The 16,072-nt window shown below is 40.8% G+C and overlaps 1 protein-coding gene across 3 annotated transcripts in view; it reads right to left on the minus strand.

The window, feature by feature from the left end:
* The window catches only part of dscaml1 (Down syndrome cell adhesion molecule like 1), a 92,370-nt gene that overhangs the window by 75,187 nt on the left and 1,111 nt on the right, over nt 1-16,072 (minus strand). For all 3 annotated transcript variants that reach the window (XM_031861170.1, XM_031861169.1, XM_031861171.1), the window contains exon 2: nt 6,517-6,837. In XM_031861170.1, the coding sequence (XP_031717030.1) occupies nt 6,517-6,837 (321 nt within the window). The remainder of the gene's footprint in view (nt 1-6,516; nt 6,838-16,072) is intronic.

Consider the following 16,072-nt stretch of genomic DNA (forward strand, 5'->3'; position numbering starts at 1 on the left):
GAAGCTGGAACATGCAAATATTTTTGCTGAATAAATTATATAATCAATTATTACATTTTCGATTCATTTTCTGTAAATTATTCAATTGATTCATTAAAAATTGATCAATTGATTAATTGACTAATTGTTTGAGGCAGTGTGTATAAGTTACAATTCAGTCCTCATTTTAGTTAACATGCTAATGTTTGGCTTAACCAAGAGTAAAAGCCGGAGCAGGTCTTGTAAACAAACTTGTCTGGTGTCCTGTTGAACCCCATTAGGCCATCATTTCTCTCTTTAGCCTCAGATTTGATGTCACACTATGATTGTAAGGAGGGTTGACACAGAGCTGCGTTAAAAGGGATACACAGTGAGTGGCCCTTGGCCTTTTAAAGAGCAACGCCACAGATGCTTTGCGACGGAGAGGAGTGCAGGGCTGCTCACGGCCGATGGACCTGTCACATGCAGGCGCCAGGCATCAAAAACACTCCCCCTGCACATGACACGCAGAGCACTAGGCTGTGAATCTGCGCCAGTGTACAGAAAGAATGGTGGTGATTAAGATGGGCTTAATGATGAAAACAGTAGCCTGTAGCTAACCAAATTATCTCTCTAGTTAACTCCGTCACATTTAGATAAGTGAGAAATGTGAAATGCTGAATCAGAGCATACATTTTCATTAAAAAAATTAAGTAAAGTGAAATTAAATTAATGGATTATTTTGGTGAGGAGGTATTTTCAAGGGCATGCCAGCTTGACTGACTAAACACTGGCCTGTACTTTCTGAACTGGGCACGGCTTAACCTTTACCTTGATCTCTCTGGCATAAAGGGGCATTACCACATTTTTCTCCAATAACTTTGACATATACTGTACTAAAATGAGACTCTGACATGAGTAAGATGAAACAAAAAAAAACAGAAATGAGATGGGGTCTCAGAAAGGCTGAGAGTGTATCTGGCACCACAATCCAAACACGATCTATCACCGCGATTCAGGCTTCCCTTAGAAATGAGGACAGTAATGGCTTAACAATGTAAAACACACATGCACACACACAACACAGGGAGTGGCCCCCGCCCTGCCGTGTTTTTGCTCTCTCCCCCAGCTCTCCAGTCATATAATTAACACCTAGCCTGAAGGCCAGTTTCCTTGGTCATTAATAATGCTTTATGCCAGCCGCCACTGTCACTGGAACCCAGTGGAACCGAAGCCAATGTCCTTGTCCAAATGGTGGGGAGTCTTTCACCTTAAAGTCCGAGGTTTAATCTCCAAAGTCTCTCTTTGATTCTGTCCATTGCTTTTACACTGTTCTACTTTTTCATAATTGGCTGAACTTTGGAGACTTTCTTTCTTAGTTCCTGACTTGTGGTGAGCTTAGACTGGAGTAGAGTGGGGACTATTCTTCCAACATTGGTGAAATTTAACCTTGCATCATATAGTGTATAGTATGTGACCATGCCAAACATAGATGAGGTATATAACACTGGATTTAGGGGTTAGAAAATCAATTGTGGGGTTACTCATGACTTGTACCTCAGCTAAATTAATGGTTGCAATAAGGAATCCTCTGGAGAGCATTTCACTTCTCAATATAGCCACAGGACACTAATGTGGGCTGAGGCCTCATTTGTAAACAAGTCAAAGCTAAAGGACAAATAATTCCAATCAACTCTTCATTTCATTTCTTCAGTCAAACAGCTCCTGCTTCTCCTTGATGCCATCCACCTACAGATCAATAGCCAGGATCGACTGAGTAGCCTCGGCTATTGTGGCCGAGCCAATTCTTTCAATCATTTATTTACTCTCTGATTGACCCTGCTGCCTTTCATCAATAGCAGGGAAAATCCCCGATGCCCACTGTGCCTCTTATAGAGTGTTTAAACCCCACTTGACAGGTTGTAAATGTTTGGTACAATGATAACAGTCATCACGTATCAATTCAGTGGGAGTTCAAACCCAGTCAAGGTTGCCTTAGGTTTGTATTTCTTGTGCTTTGACCCCAGCTCGTCCCACACCTGCTAACCTTTAAGAAAATGTTGTTCAACCATTCCACTGCCCATTAAAATGATTTGAATAAGCCCTGTATGGCAACATGCCCTTGTAACTATGTAACCAGCTCCAGTGAGAGGCAACTGTTGTGATAGCATTGTCATGTAACACACGTTACTCTTCCAAGATATGAAAGAGCATATTCATTCTCTTGAGCCTTGTGACAGGATGCAAATGGTAGCTCAACTGATTTGTGTGTAAATTGCACTCCCCCTCATCGCATGCGCAGCAGAATCATTAGGATGTTACTGATGCCTGACTATATGCAGCCTGGTTGCCTAGAAACGAGCTAAAACATGGGTCTGGTGCACTGGGCGCACTGGGAGGCAAGTCTTGTATCACTGTCGCTTCAATAATTAACGACGGGGAAACCAAATACTGCATTTACTTATTCATAAAGCGAGCAGCAAAAACAGACAAGGAAAAAGGGAAAAATAATGACAGACAGGACAAATGAATGGACGCAGGTTTCATTATCGAATGGAGAGGATAGGAAAAGCAGTCCTTGTGTATCAGGTTCAGAGACCCTAATTATTATATTATTAACAGAATGTCAGCCAGAGAAAAGATGAGGGCAGGTAAAGGAAAGGGATCTAAACATATGCTGTCTTGGCCCAAGCCTACATGGCTTTGTGTGTTTTAGTCGGGAACAAAGGGGAGCTGAGGTGAGATCATTGAACAGGTGTCCTCATTTCATTTTCTCAATGTTGTGTCAAGAGGAGTTGGGTGCACAAAACGATAAAACCCTCAGGCTCGGGCGGAATGTTTTTCTAGCATTAAAGACTATAATGACGATGTGTATGTGCAAAAGCTGTGCTTTTATTTTTAAAGTAAACTCACACATTTGTCATTGGGTGACTTCGCTTGTTACCTAAAGTGAAAACTATTTGTGTGTCCTGAGAAAAGAGAAAGTAAAGAAATGTATTGGGAAGATGTGCTTAGATGCAAGAGGACAAGAGAGATCCTTGAAATACAGTGAAGCCTTATCCTTGAGGCTATAAATGCTTCCAAACTGCTAAAAGTTACACACACACTCACAAAGCTCTGCTTTAGGAGTAAGGATTGTTTGTCAATGTGAAATTGATTTTCTCTGCCTTTTTTCTTTGATAATACTCAGTTTGACAACAGACAGATCTTTCTGGAATATAAACTGTTCATCCTTCTGAAGGGAAGAATAGGTGAAGATGATGTGTTAACTTTGGCAGTTTCAATACTGAAACAGAAAGAAGACCCAGTCTCCACGATCGAGTGCAGTCACTGTTACATATAGGAACAATTAACAACAGATACATTTGTCAGAAATGATTCTGTTTATCATTACAGATATGTATTATTTTATATAATAAAACATTATATTCATGTTGTATGTATGTATGTAGGTGTTGTATGTTTTTTGTGGATCTAACTTTAAGGGTCAAAGTTCAGCCTGCCAAGTAACTGGTATATTAAAGAAGAACTAATAAATGATGTTTTAGAAATCAAACAACTACCGTTCTGTTCTTTCAAAACCCAACATCATTGTACACTAAAGGCATTACACTGTACATCTAAGGCAATCAGTTTGGAGAGAAAGTGAAACAACTATACAATAATAATCACCTGCGGTGCAAAAGAATCATTAATTAATCGTTTCTTGAAAAAAAAATATTTGTCAAAGACTTCACCAGTGATTTTGCATGTAGCCCATTCAACTTAAATCATAGGGCACATACAATATTTTGCAAAATATTTGTTAACATTTTTGAATGTCATTTTCCTTCTTTCCAAGCCTCCATTGGATTAAATCTAATTGTTATGAGGAATCAAACTGGACCTCTAGCTGCATTGCCATCGTACAGTAGTTGTAGAAAAAAAAAAGTTATGTGATGAATTATCACTCAAGTTTTTAAAAGTTTTAAAAGTTTGCGTGTTGATTTTTATACTACACAGAAATGAATGGGAACCAATGGCTTACTGAAGAGTACTAAAAGATACCTTGTTAGCGGGGTGCTTACCATGTATGCCATAAAGTATAACTGTGATGTCTTCTGTTAAATTAAGGCAAAAATGCTTAATATTAAAAATATATATATCTTTTAAAAAAATGTAAATTCTACAACATGCTTTTGAAAATGATCAGCAGTAAGTATACATCATTTCTAGATAATGAGATAAAACCTGCAAAAACACGTGTGTGGTCTGAGAATGAACCAATCCAGGATAAAGACCATGCTTGGAGTGCAATACACACTTTATGGTGATTTCTTTCTGTCAATATTTTTGTCCCCAAACTATTTTTTATTCAATAACTGTTTAGCTGTATCTCAAACCTCATTGGTATTTCATTTTTTAACCATAAAAGAAATGTTTGCAGATTGGAATTTAGAAAGACGTTGTCAAAGAAGCTTGAGAAAAATATACTTAAAACTCGGAAGCCAAATAAAAACATTCAGTACAGGAAAACAGGCAACCGACATAGTCATTTTCATAAATGTAGAACTATCCAGACAGGTGATAGTGCTATTATTGGCCCACAATCAGCATGCATGGAAGAGGGTGAGAAAGAGGGGGAGGGATAGAGAGAGAAGCGAAGACGTGAAGAGAAGGGAGAGAGAGAGAGAGAGGCAGGGTGGGAGGACGAGGCGGATAGAGAGGGGGAGTGGGGGTGCGGCAGATTTTTGGGGGGTGTCACACTGCGAGCTGTCAGCTGCCATCATTCTCCTGCGCCACCTGAGACAGGGCATGCCACACCCTGGCGCTCCCGCCTCTGTCGCCCATGGCAACTGCAGGGTTGTGTATGTGTGAGCGTGCCAGTGAGCATGTGCGTGTGTTGTGTAGGACTCTGGAGGTAATGAGGTACACACACATACACACACATGCACATAAGCCCTGGTTATGGAGCCGTGGATTTGTGGTTGCCTCAGCATTTAATTGATTAATTGTTGTAATTATTTGGGCGGGAAGGTCATCCCAACACTGAGGCTGGCTAGAAGGTCACTCTCACGCTGTAGGGACTGTCCTCCTCTAGGGACCACACCGGCCATATGGGTGGTTATGTGTGTGTGGATGTGTGTGTGTTGTGGTCTTGGTGAGGTAGACAATCTGGCAGAATAATTTTGTTCGTATCCATGGGATAAGGAACTGCTGACTGTCTCTTCATGCAGGATTGATCAACACAATCAAAATGTCTGCCTGGCTATTACCATGACCTAAAAATCCACTTTTATATGATTATGTTCACATCTTTCCATGTCTGTAGCTGACTCTCCAAAATATTTCCTGCCAAACACCCTGACAAAGAGCTGGCAACTAAACACCAAGAGCCAGCTTGACAAAATTGGCTCTTAGTGTGTGTGTGTGTGTGTGTGTGTGTGTGTGTGTGTGCGTGTGTGTGTGGTTAGGGGACTTTCCAGTCCATGGACAGATGGAGAGACTGGGAGACAGGAGGCTTGCTGGCATGAGCTACACAGGCTGGTGTGCATGTAAGTGTGGGTGTGTGTCTGAGTGGGTGCGTGCATGTGTATATGCATGTGAACATCTATGCATGCGTACGTCTATCCGGTGCATATCACATTGGGTCATATGCATGTGTTTATGATGTTTATGTGTGTGTGTCTGAGAAAGAGCAGTAACACCTTCCCTCATTGTGTTCAGCACCTCTCTCCAGCTTTGACCTTGGCAGGGAGTGCCGACGGGTCACCAAACCAACTGTCTATGTGGCTGCGTGTCTGTTTTCTAGCGGATTTTTAATACACAGGGTCAAGACGCTACACTTTGAGACAATTCACCCCCGCTGAGAGAAGTTGTTGGTTTAGGATGCCAATATGGCCCTTTGGGTGACCATATTTACAGATGCAGGGCCGTAGCAAGGCGATGCTGTTATATAAAGATGTAGCAATGAGATATATTTTGGAATGGCTGGAAAGAGATTTTGTTTTTACATAGAACCGTAGCACTCATGAAGGGAAATTCCATTAATTTTACACATGAAGATCATCATGGCAATTTCAGATTGAGCTAAAGACTGAAAATCGTTTACAGAAAATCTGTGTTACAAACTGAAGATGTGGAGTTACAAAGAATGAGTTATAATTGGAGCAAAAAGTTCGGAATCCAGAAAAAGCACTCCTGAAACACAACACATTCATATACATTGTACATGAAGAATCAGTAGTATAAAGGTTGTTGGGGGGCCCTGTTGGTGCCAACTGGGAACCCCAGAGTATCCGAGGTTCACTTTGGTTGATTTCCAAATATACTGTATGTAGGAGGTTGGGACAAGCTAATAAAGGCAATGTTCCATTACTCTTTAGTTCACAGTTCATGTCTCTGGGTGCTGTCAAGAGACAAACAACAATAGAGCTAAGCGGGGGTAATGTCAGCATTCAAAAGTAATGCCAAGAGCTAAACAAAAGCAGAGGAGAGTGTTGATGTGCTATGGTGGTAAGAAAAATGAGTTCCCCAGGAAAAAATCCTTAGTTTGCATGTAGTGTGTCCAATCCTCACCTGCTTTGATGTGGATGCTGGGGCTACGAATCTTGCCTGCTTGGTTCTCAGCAGTGCAGAAGTACTCGTTGTCGTGGATAATGCTGTTATAGGCGGAGGGGGAGAACGGGTAGAGCTGGAGGGTACCGTTGGCATGCACGTGGCGGATATGGGGCACGTCGTAAATGTCGTCTCCGGCGGCCAGGTACCAGCGCAGGACGGCATGGGGGGCGCCGCCCGCAGGGCAGGGCAGGGACACCCCCACCGAGCTGGAGAAGGTCACCCGCTGCAGGGAGGCGTTCACAAAGTACAGCCGCGTAGAGACAACATCCTCACTGTTGACTGTTCGGATAAGAAAAAGAGAGACAAGTATTTAGTAGGCAAGTGTCAGACATACAGGCAACATTCACATATGAGACAGATATGAAGAGAGGAGCAGGTGCACTTAAAACTTATAATGAAATGCAATAATACTGTAATGCTTAACTATTTTCAAATCCAACAATAATGTAAGAACATTAACACTATACCTGCCACCAATGCGGCAAATATTTACTGAAAGAAGTGCTTAAGAAAAGTATTGCTGAACAATGTGGAGTGTTTCTGCCTCCATTCTTGACTAAAATGATGTTGAACTGACTGCTGAGAAAAGTTAAGATAAGCTATAAGTTAATAGATCAGGATATCAGTGTTTTTATTCTTGCAGATTTGCCAACTAACTGGTTGCCAAAAAAAGTTTTAAGATATTTTTGTATTCCGTTTATGGTTGTTTTCACAAAACACAAGTTACATCATTACAAGTAATATGCGCCTTACAGCATGAAATAAAGAAAGCCTTCATTGCAATAAGACCTGGTTATTAAAACCGTTCTCTGAAGGCAAAATAAATATTTTAAAGTGAGCAAGTCTCACTTTGAAATGAAGATACTACCTGATCTGACACCCACATAAAGTGTACAAGCTGGATCTACAGGCATTCAGGTCACCTTAACCCAAACAACTTCCTCCCTGCGTGCCAAACTGCAGCCATCCATCTAATCCCATATGCATTATCCTAATATCTCTAATCTAATATATGTATCCACAGAGCCCTTTATGAATCTGCCTCTCAAAAGAAGCGAAAAACGGGTCACATAACTTAACTCCACCACCACTCTCATCCTTTATGTTAATACCCTTCGTCATTCAGTATTAGCGTGATAGCAAACTGCTGCATTTCTTAGGCCTTCTGAAGTCAGTCATATCCACTGTAGGTAGTTCTCTATCTGTAGCTGTATAAGCCTGAGGAGCTGGGTAACACAGATGTTTGCTGTAAAACAATGGTATTGTGGTACAGATGAAGAGCTACAGCCAGATAAGTTGTCCTAGGGGAGATAGACCACCATATATCCTCTCTCTCAAATGCCCTCTTCCAGTTTAGAGTGAGGTAGCGAGGGATCTTTTAAGATTTGTGTGTTTCTGTGTGTGTGTGTGTTTGCTGTGACCGGGGGGCCGGGGGTGTAAAGGAGTGTAAAGAAGTGCTGAGCTCAGCTTGGCTAGAGGCCATGGGAAGACGCTGTGCCCAGAGCCAGAGAAGTTTCCTCTCAGACCATAATACTTAATTAATCCCTTTTTCTGGATTGTGTCAACAATGCCTGGATTAGCTCTCTTTGATTCTCTCTGTGCTGGGAGAAGATGGGGTGTTGGCTAAGACACATCAATGGAGATATAAAGACACTATCAGATGTCATTTAGGCTCTGATTTCTATAGATCCTCTACATCAATGGATATCATTAGTAACTAGCTATGAAATGAGAAACAGAAAGCCCACTGGCGATCTTTTTAAGCTCTTAATAAATGGCAAGAACATGGATGAATGGTTGATACAAAAGACCATTTTCATATCTGTTCTGTTCCGTATGAATACTAACATGCAATGACATGATGCCATTAATAAAATGACATTAAAGGCGATGATTCACATGAGAAAAGGTTAAAAGGTAAAAAGCACAGATTAGGGATTAAATTGAAAATGACATTAGGTGATTTCCACTCTCTCCTCCATTGTCTGTTGTCTGACACTTTATGCATCTGTCTGCATCGCTCTGACTTATCTTTCTGAGTTACTTGTCTGTTTCTTTGCGTTTCCCATCTGCCGTCAGTCTCTCACCCTTACCCTCCGAGACACTTTCTCTTGTCTTTTCCTTCCACACTACAGACAGGCAATGTTATGTGATTGGAATTTGTATGCCAGACACAGAGAGTTAAACCCACATAATCTCTTTTCGCGTTTAACACACACACAGTCTATCCACTCTGTAATCGCACTGCCGTGGGAGGCCGGTGTCCGACCTCCCTGATTCTCATGTATATGTGGGTGTACAACGGAAGAAGAGATCAGGGGGTCAGGCAGGAGTGCAATATTGTAGACAGGACATGGGTGGCTGGTCTGGGGGAAAGGTGCTCAAGTGCAAAGGTGTTTGGATGCAGCCAAGTGAGTGAGCATGTGTGTGAGTCTGTGTGTGGTAAGGTCAAAGGGATAGAGAGGTTAATGTTGAATGACTGCCTCAGTTCTTGATGTCAAACTCAGCCACCAGCAGAGGCTGAGGTGTTCAGGAAAAAGATGTGATCACTGCTCGAGGCACGGCAGAGATGCTGAGGAGATAGAGAGCTAAAACTGGAGCAGATCCTTTGTGTTCAAAAATCTGAATTCAGGTCAAGTTCAATCCATCCCATCGTTCGAATCCATGTCAATCACTCTCAAAGGCTGCTAGGCTGACTGATCTGCACTTTCAGCACCACGGAGAGCACCGCAATGTAACACATGGAAGTGTTTCCATAGCAAGCAAATAAGGAGGAAGCTATTACCAGATGATACCAGTGACAGTGATCTGCATCTCTCTGATGACAAATGCTATTTTTAGAAGCAGAATATTTTCATGACAAAAACAATTTACTCGAGCTGCAAAAGCCCTCATGAAAGAAACAATATCACTGTGTAAGAATTTGTGTTCAGAATACTATCATTCTTTTGCATCACAAAATAATGTTATCCTTCAGACTAATGGTTCTCAACCTTTTATGTCAAATGCACCCTCAAAAGCTCGATAAAAGGGGCTCAAGTATCCCTTCATTATACACAATTAATAGATGGGATGGTCTTCGTGGAATTGATCGATAACAATTTCACCTCAGAAAAAAAGGTGGTTGTGGTAGATCAGTGGCTGCACGTGATCCTTGTGTCTTTGCAAACCTTGAGTATGCCGTTTTTTTGGTTTTCGGCTGTCGACATCTTGTAGTTTGGGAATTTTAAGCAGTGACACAAGAGGGTGGCGTTAAGTAAAAGTACAATATTTAGGCGTCCAAATGTTGCAATTAACTTATATGACCTGAAAACACATTGTGAAACAGTTAAAGTTCAAACACAAAAGCATGGATAACCCCAAGACCAGACAACGATGTGGCAGCGACCTGTCAATCACAAGGTAGCCAACCCCTAAAGCATACCCTGCTTTATAGTCTATTTTAGTCTAAATGGGACCATCATTTACCAAATGAACATCATGCTGTATTGAATAAGACTTGAAACTAGCGATTGAGACCATAAATGTATGTTTACAATGTTTACTGAGGTAATAAATCAAGTGAGAAGTAGAGTCATTTTCTCATAAACTTCAAATTTTTGCAATCAGAGAAGTCGCCCCCTGACAGCCATCAGAAAGAATGCAAGTTTAAGCACTTCTGCATTGGCTTAACTTTTCAGAACCGTAGGTTGCCACTTAGTGTCAACCATCTATTTAGATTGTTATGCTGACTCGAGTCATGCAGTCAGCTTGTTGTAGGTTGACCGTATACATGTTGAAGATCAGCATCTGATCAGATATGGATACATCTTATATTTGTTTCTTTTATCAAATCATAATTTCTATTTTTTTTTGTGGGTGTTTCTCTGAGCTACTTCACAATTGTTACAGGTACTCCCTGGTAAAAGCAAAAGTACCCGCTATAGGGTAAAAGTATTCCCGGTAGCTTTTATTTCCCAAAATGTGGCTTTTACACCCCTTCAAATGAAACAATGTCTTTACTACCCCTCTTGAACCACTTGAATAACCTCTAAAGGATGGAAGAGGTAAAACTTTCCAGTGATTCAAAGATAAGAGGCAAGTGTGAAGAAATAAACATAAGTTGCATTTTGTGTAGCAGAAATATGCTTTTCTCCTAGCCCGTTAATCAACTCCCTACTCCTCAGATTTGTTATTCAATCCCTTGTATGGGTCGTGATGCACTGCGTATTCCCAATATGCTCTAAAATTGGATAATCTGTTGAAAAATAAACAAACCTTAAACCATCATGTGATATTATCAAAAATGGCCTCAAGCTAATTCAAAACAGCTTGGATGCAACAACTCAAAGTCAGCAGCTAATCGTTTTGTCCTGTGGTATGAATTCAGGTCACTGAGTTTCAAGGATGAAAAGTATAAAATGAAAGTGTAAAAAAATCATTAAAAAAAGGGAAACATCTGCCTGAAAACTTTCCACATTTTGTCACTTGGCATTAAGGGTTCCCATGCTACAGCTGTTGGTCATGTGTGATATGATAGAGACATGGAGAACTGAAATTTGTTGTTTGACAATAGTGGAGTTCTTGTTTTTTTCTTCCATGGAGCCTCGACCTCTTTAGGATATCTGAGAGTTGAGGTGTGCAAATGAGACAGCAATCATGAGCATTATTTTCAAAATGTAGTAGGCATTATCCTATATGTAGCATGATTATAAAAATAAAAATGTATAGATGACTACAGGGAAACTAAAGAAACAATGTCATCGTAATCAACTGTAAACATCTCAACTAAAAAACATGGAGCACAATAACCTATTTTTTCCTCTTTATTTGGGCAACACTAACCTCAGATTGTTATCAGAGTCCTTTCTTATAGCCCCAGGCTCACTTTCCCCAGCAGAGAAAGAAGGAGCAAAGAAGCAGCACTCATCCGATCATGAACTGTATTTTGATTTCCTACTTCAAGCCTGAATGCGTTGATTACAATAAAAAAGGTCAAAGTGATTTAGGGTGAAACCCTCAGAAACATTTTTCCTGTCGGCTGAACAACCCAATCTTTTTTTTTACATTTGTTCCTTTTTTACTGTTTTTTTAACCTTCACTTTCCCGTTTAACTCAAATCTTTCTTTGCTGTACAATCAAATACATTTGTACTTTTTTTTACTGTTTTTGCAGTGGATATGAAAATGGAGTATGAATATGTATGCCGGAGAAGCAAGGATATTGCCTATGGTGAACCGCTATGCATAATGCAGTTTTTTCTGTCTCATCTACATTCATTCAGACACACACACACTGAGATTCCTACCATCACGTGCATAGAAAAACAGGGCTATAAATCCCATTCCTCCCGCCCACTCTCACTCTTTCTCTCCTTCAAACACACACACAAAGTCACATAAATACATTTCAGATTGCATTTATACGTTCATAATAGCCAATAGATTTTCTATGTGGTGAACCATGTAGCACTACAGATAACAGCACACAAAACACATTCAGGCCAAATAACAGATGAAGCATTGAAGTCAGGGGAAATACAGTCTATGCAGTGATGCTACAGAAATATGGCAGAGCATAAAAGGCAAAAGATATGATCATATTTGATAGAGGGTGCTGCTCATTTACACAAAATGACTCCAGATTGAGATATGCATTAGGGTTGCATGACAATGTGTCTCTCCGTGTTTGTGTGCAGTCAGAAAGGAAATCATTTATAGCATGGTGTCATTTCACTGGAAGAAACACTGTAGTAAATAAAGAAAAAAACTGCATGGCATGATTTAGTGGTGTGAATACACTATGCATGCTCACACACATACAAGGGAGGGGTGGGGCAGGTTAAAAAACCCTATAAACAGTTTATGCAGCGTCAGTAAAATAGGCAGCCATTTCAGCATTTAGAAATTCGCATCTCCCACTTCAAAAGGATGATTTCCGTTGTTGAAGTGAGTGTCAAATTTGTAGATGTGTTTTTTCCTATTCTCCCTCAGAGACAGGGCCATAAATTGTTTGATAGTAAGCAGAACAGGAGAGAGTGAAAGACAGAGTCGATTGTGAGATGTTAAAGTGAGATTGTTGCAATCGTTTGTCATTTAAGACATGAACATCAATCTTTCTCCGTGCGTAATGGAGAGGGCACCGGGCTACCGGACACTACTGTTGTGCGCAAAACCTGTTGAGTGGGCGGTCCAAATCCAATTCTCTAAGTGACAGCTTAGTGCAATTACGATGTTGTTGCTATAGGCTTAAAGATCTACAGCTGCGTGATGATAAACAGTCAGACATTTGGGATCGTCATGGGCTCGTTTTTGAGTGGTGGTGCGTGACAACGGAATAGGCTAAAAGCAAGATTATCCCTCTGACCAAGTCCGTTCGTGCACTGTTGATCGCTTATAAAATCTTTGAAAATAACAAAAATCTCCAAATCAATGTTAGGAGAATTTACATACATGCGATATAATGTGCCTTCAAGACAATACCTAAAGTAAAATGATCATCTCACATTAATTGGCAGACGTGTTCGTGTGTTGCAAGACAAACAAAAATGTCCAGACTGAATATGAGACAGAGTGTTGTGTTCGGATGGTTCGTGTTTTTGCTGCACGGGTCAACTGCCAAACGCAGAGTGCCAACACTTGACATGCTTTGCTCGCCGGAGCACTGTGAGGCGAGTTAACCTGAGAGTGACATGTAGCTATTATACCGTGGAGCTGTCTCTCTCCAAGAATATTACAGGTGGTGAGGGTACAGCGGAACTCCGATCCGGAGAAATAAGACATATACTGGGGCCCTTTCTGTGTTTTTGATATGAAAATGGTCTTGCATTATTGGACACATAAAAGTTGGAGGTGAATTCCATCCAAATGATTGATCTCAGTGGAGTGTTACTATGTGAATTCATCACTAACTAACTAATCTTTAACATGTCGGAATTAGGCACGATTCATTAGTGAAATTACGCTGAGTCACTTTACTGAATACGTGGAACGAGACATACAACAAACATGCCTACGCATATCTCCTTCCAAGTTTGGCACATTCATCTGTATAAATCTCTTTTTAACTTGTTTTCCATCCAACAATCCAAAACAGTGAATCTTTAACTACATGTCACACAGCACACAACCCAGTACCAAAATAAAAGCATGTGTTATACCCTGATATGTGGATAGAGAGAAAGAAAGAGTGGGAGAAAAAAAAAAAAACTTTGAAGTTGTTGTCACACTACTTCGATCAACCCCTAAAGCATTACTTCACAATCCAGACGCAACATATCTGAGTGCATCGTGAGAGTGTAGCCTGGTAGCCACCAGCGTCTGACTCATACCGCAATTACTGGGCTACCCCTGCAAGCACTTCTCTAGTCGGTATCCGTTTTGATTCCAAATTTACACACAGCCCGTGGTCTGCAACACCGCAGATCAGCGTCTCAGGCCGGTCACAAGAATACACAAGAGCCCATTGTAAAGGAATGACCAAATACAGGTGATCCTAAAGCAGATGAGATGTCCTATACCCTTTATACTTCACATATATTGCAATGCTCGTGAAATTCCATGTAAATTACTTTAATCAGGAAAAAAAACCTGGCATTAAATGGCATAAGTGACAACATTTCATCGTATCAAATTGCTTCTGGGCAGACACACACGGGTGTAAATAAATAAATAAGGGATATACGATGTTTGCTCCATTAAATCCACACATTTAAATGAAGTGCGTGCACAACATATAGGAGCCAAAGTGTTTTACATATGTGCAGGAACACTGGAACTATATTCAGTTTAATGAGGTGTGTGTGTGTGTGTGTGTGTTGTTGTTGGAGGCCTGTCGACCTAAACTGGATAAAACCGGCATCACATTAATTGATGAAATAATTACAGCAAGAGCTCTCACTCCATCACTATCAATGCAAGGCATGTTTCCTGGAACTTCATATAATTGCTGATTGAATCCCCTCAAATTCCACACCAAAGCGACTGTCATTTTCTTCTGACTGATTTAGAAATATATTAATTGCAATATTATTTAAGCCTTTTCCAGGTTCTCAGGCCATGTTCTGGCCTATCGGGCCTGAAAGTAGATGCACACACAGCCCTCAGCTGAGTTTGTCTCAATTTTATTTCCATAAAATGACAAGCAGCCTCCCAAATCATGACAAAGAAGAATGAGTATATCCTCCCCCCTTCTCTCCCTCTATCTATCTATCCATCCTTCTCCCCCTCCTCTCCGCACTCATGGGTGCAGGTGTGCTGATATGCAGCCAAACAAAAGCAACAAACTGTCAGTAATAACCGAATGAATGTAGAATTAATGACAGAAAAGGATAAAGAAAAGACAAAATTGTCTTATAATTATGTAATGGTGTGATCTGAAATATATTTTCTTTCTGAAGTAGCCGATGAAAATAAGCAGACCTGTGTGCCATTCTAGGAGGCGCGGCCGAGCCGGGAAAATACGCAGTACTAATGCATATGCATGTATGATAATAGACATTGCTTCCTCCTTTAAAATAAAGTTTTTTTTTAAATTACACATATCTGAAATTCACAGCAGCCACGAGACAATAAATCACAGCAGATTCGTGGAAAATTAGCGGAACGTGGCGTTGAAAAACAACGGAAAATGGAAGTTTGTTTTCCACTGCGTTATCTACATCTCTCCCATCTCAAGCACTCTTTCCGCTCCAGTGGCTGTTTGCAGCCCCCAACCCTCCCCCCTCAACAAATACACACGCACGCGCACACATGCACAGACACACACACAAACACACAGTACGTCTCGTTCAGTCACGGGACAGGGCGATGTACAGTGTGTATAATCGAAATAGACCCTGTAATCCAATTACATACAACAAAAACAGCGCAGAAGCCCTCACCGCAGCTGCAGCCTGGCAGAGGGCACTGCCAAGGCCACTGTTTGAGACCAGGACCATGAAACACACGAACTGCCCACAATTATAAACAAATGATATTTCAAATGTGTAGACTAATACGGTTTATAATCAGGCATATTCAGTTAAAGACCCGTGCGTAAAGAAAACGGATGAATATTAAGTAAAAAAATAAAATCGTTTTTTCTCCACGGTGTGGTTGTTACAAAGTGAAATAAATGAATATATATCAAACAAACGGATCATTGTAAAAGGTAAAGTGAATCATTCTCTTCCATCTGCAGTATTTAGAGCGAAGCCAATCAGTAGAATCTGGTGCCACAGAAAATGGTGGATGAATAATTAGACCAGGCATGATAACAACTGAGTCTGCATGCACCGACACTCCTACACCTTATTAAAGAAAACAAACTGTTATATATGGCCTTGTCTTTTAAATATCCAACTGGGGCACATTATCTACAAATTAAAGGCCAGCGCTCGATACCCCCAGCATTAGATCACTTCTCTCATAAAATGTATTGACCCTTGCTGCTACACAGCCGCGCACTCACGCACACAGGGGCAAACTGGTGTTTATGCACTATTTGAGAGATTCTTCCAAAAAAATAGCTAATAAAATAAATCCCCCCCCCCCCC

Source organism: Anarrhichthys ocellatus, unplaced genomic scaffold, assembly GCF_004355925.1.
Source record: "Anarrhichthys ocellatus isolate YVR2014 unplaced genomic scaffold, GSC_Weel_1.0 scaffold24, whole genome shotgun sequence".
Classification (NCBI taxonomy): Eukaryota; Metazoa; Chordata; class Actinopteri; order Perciformes; family Anarhichadidae; genus Anarrhichthys; species Anarrhichthys ocellatus.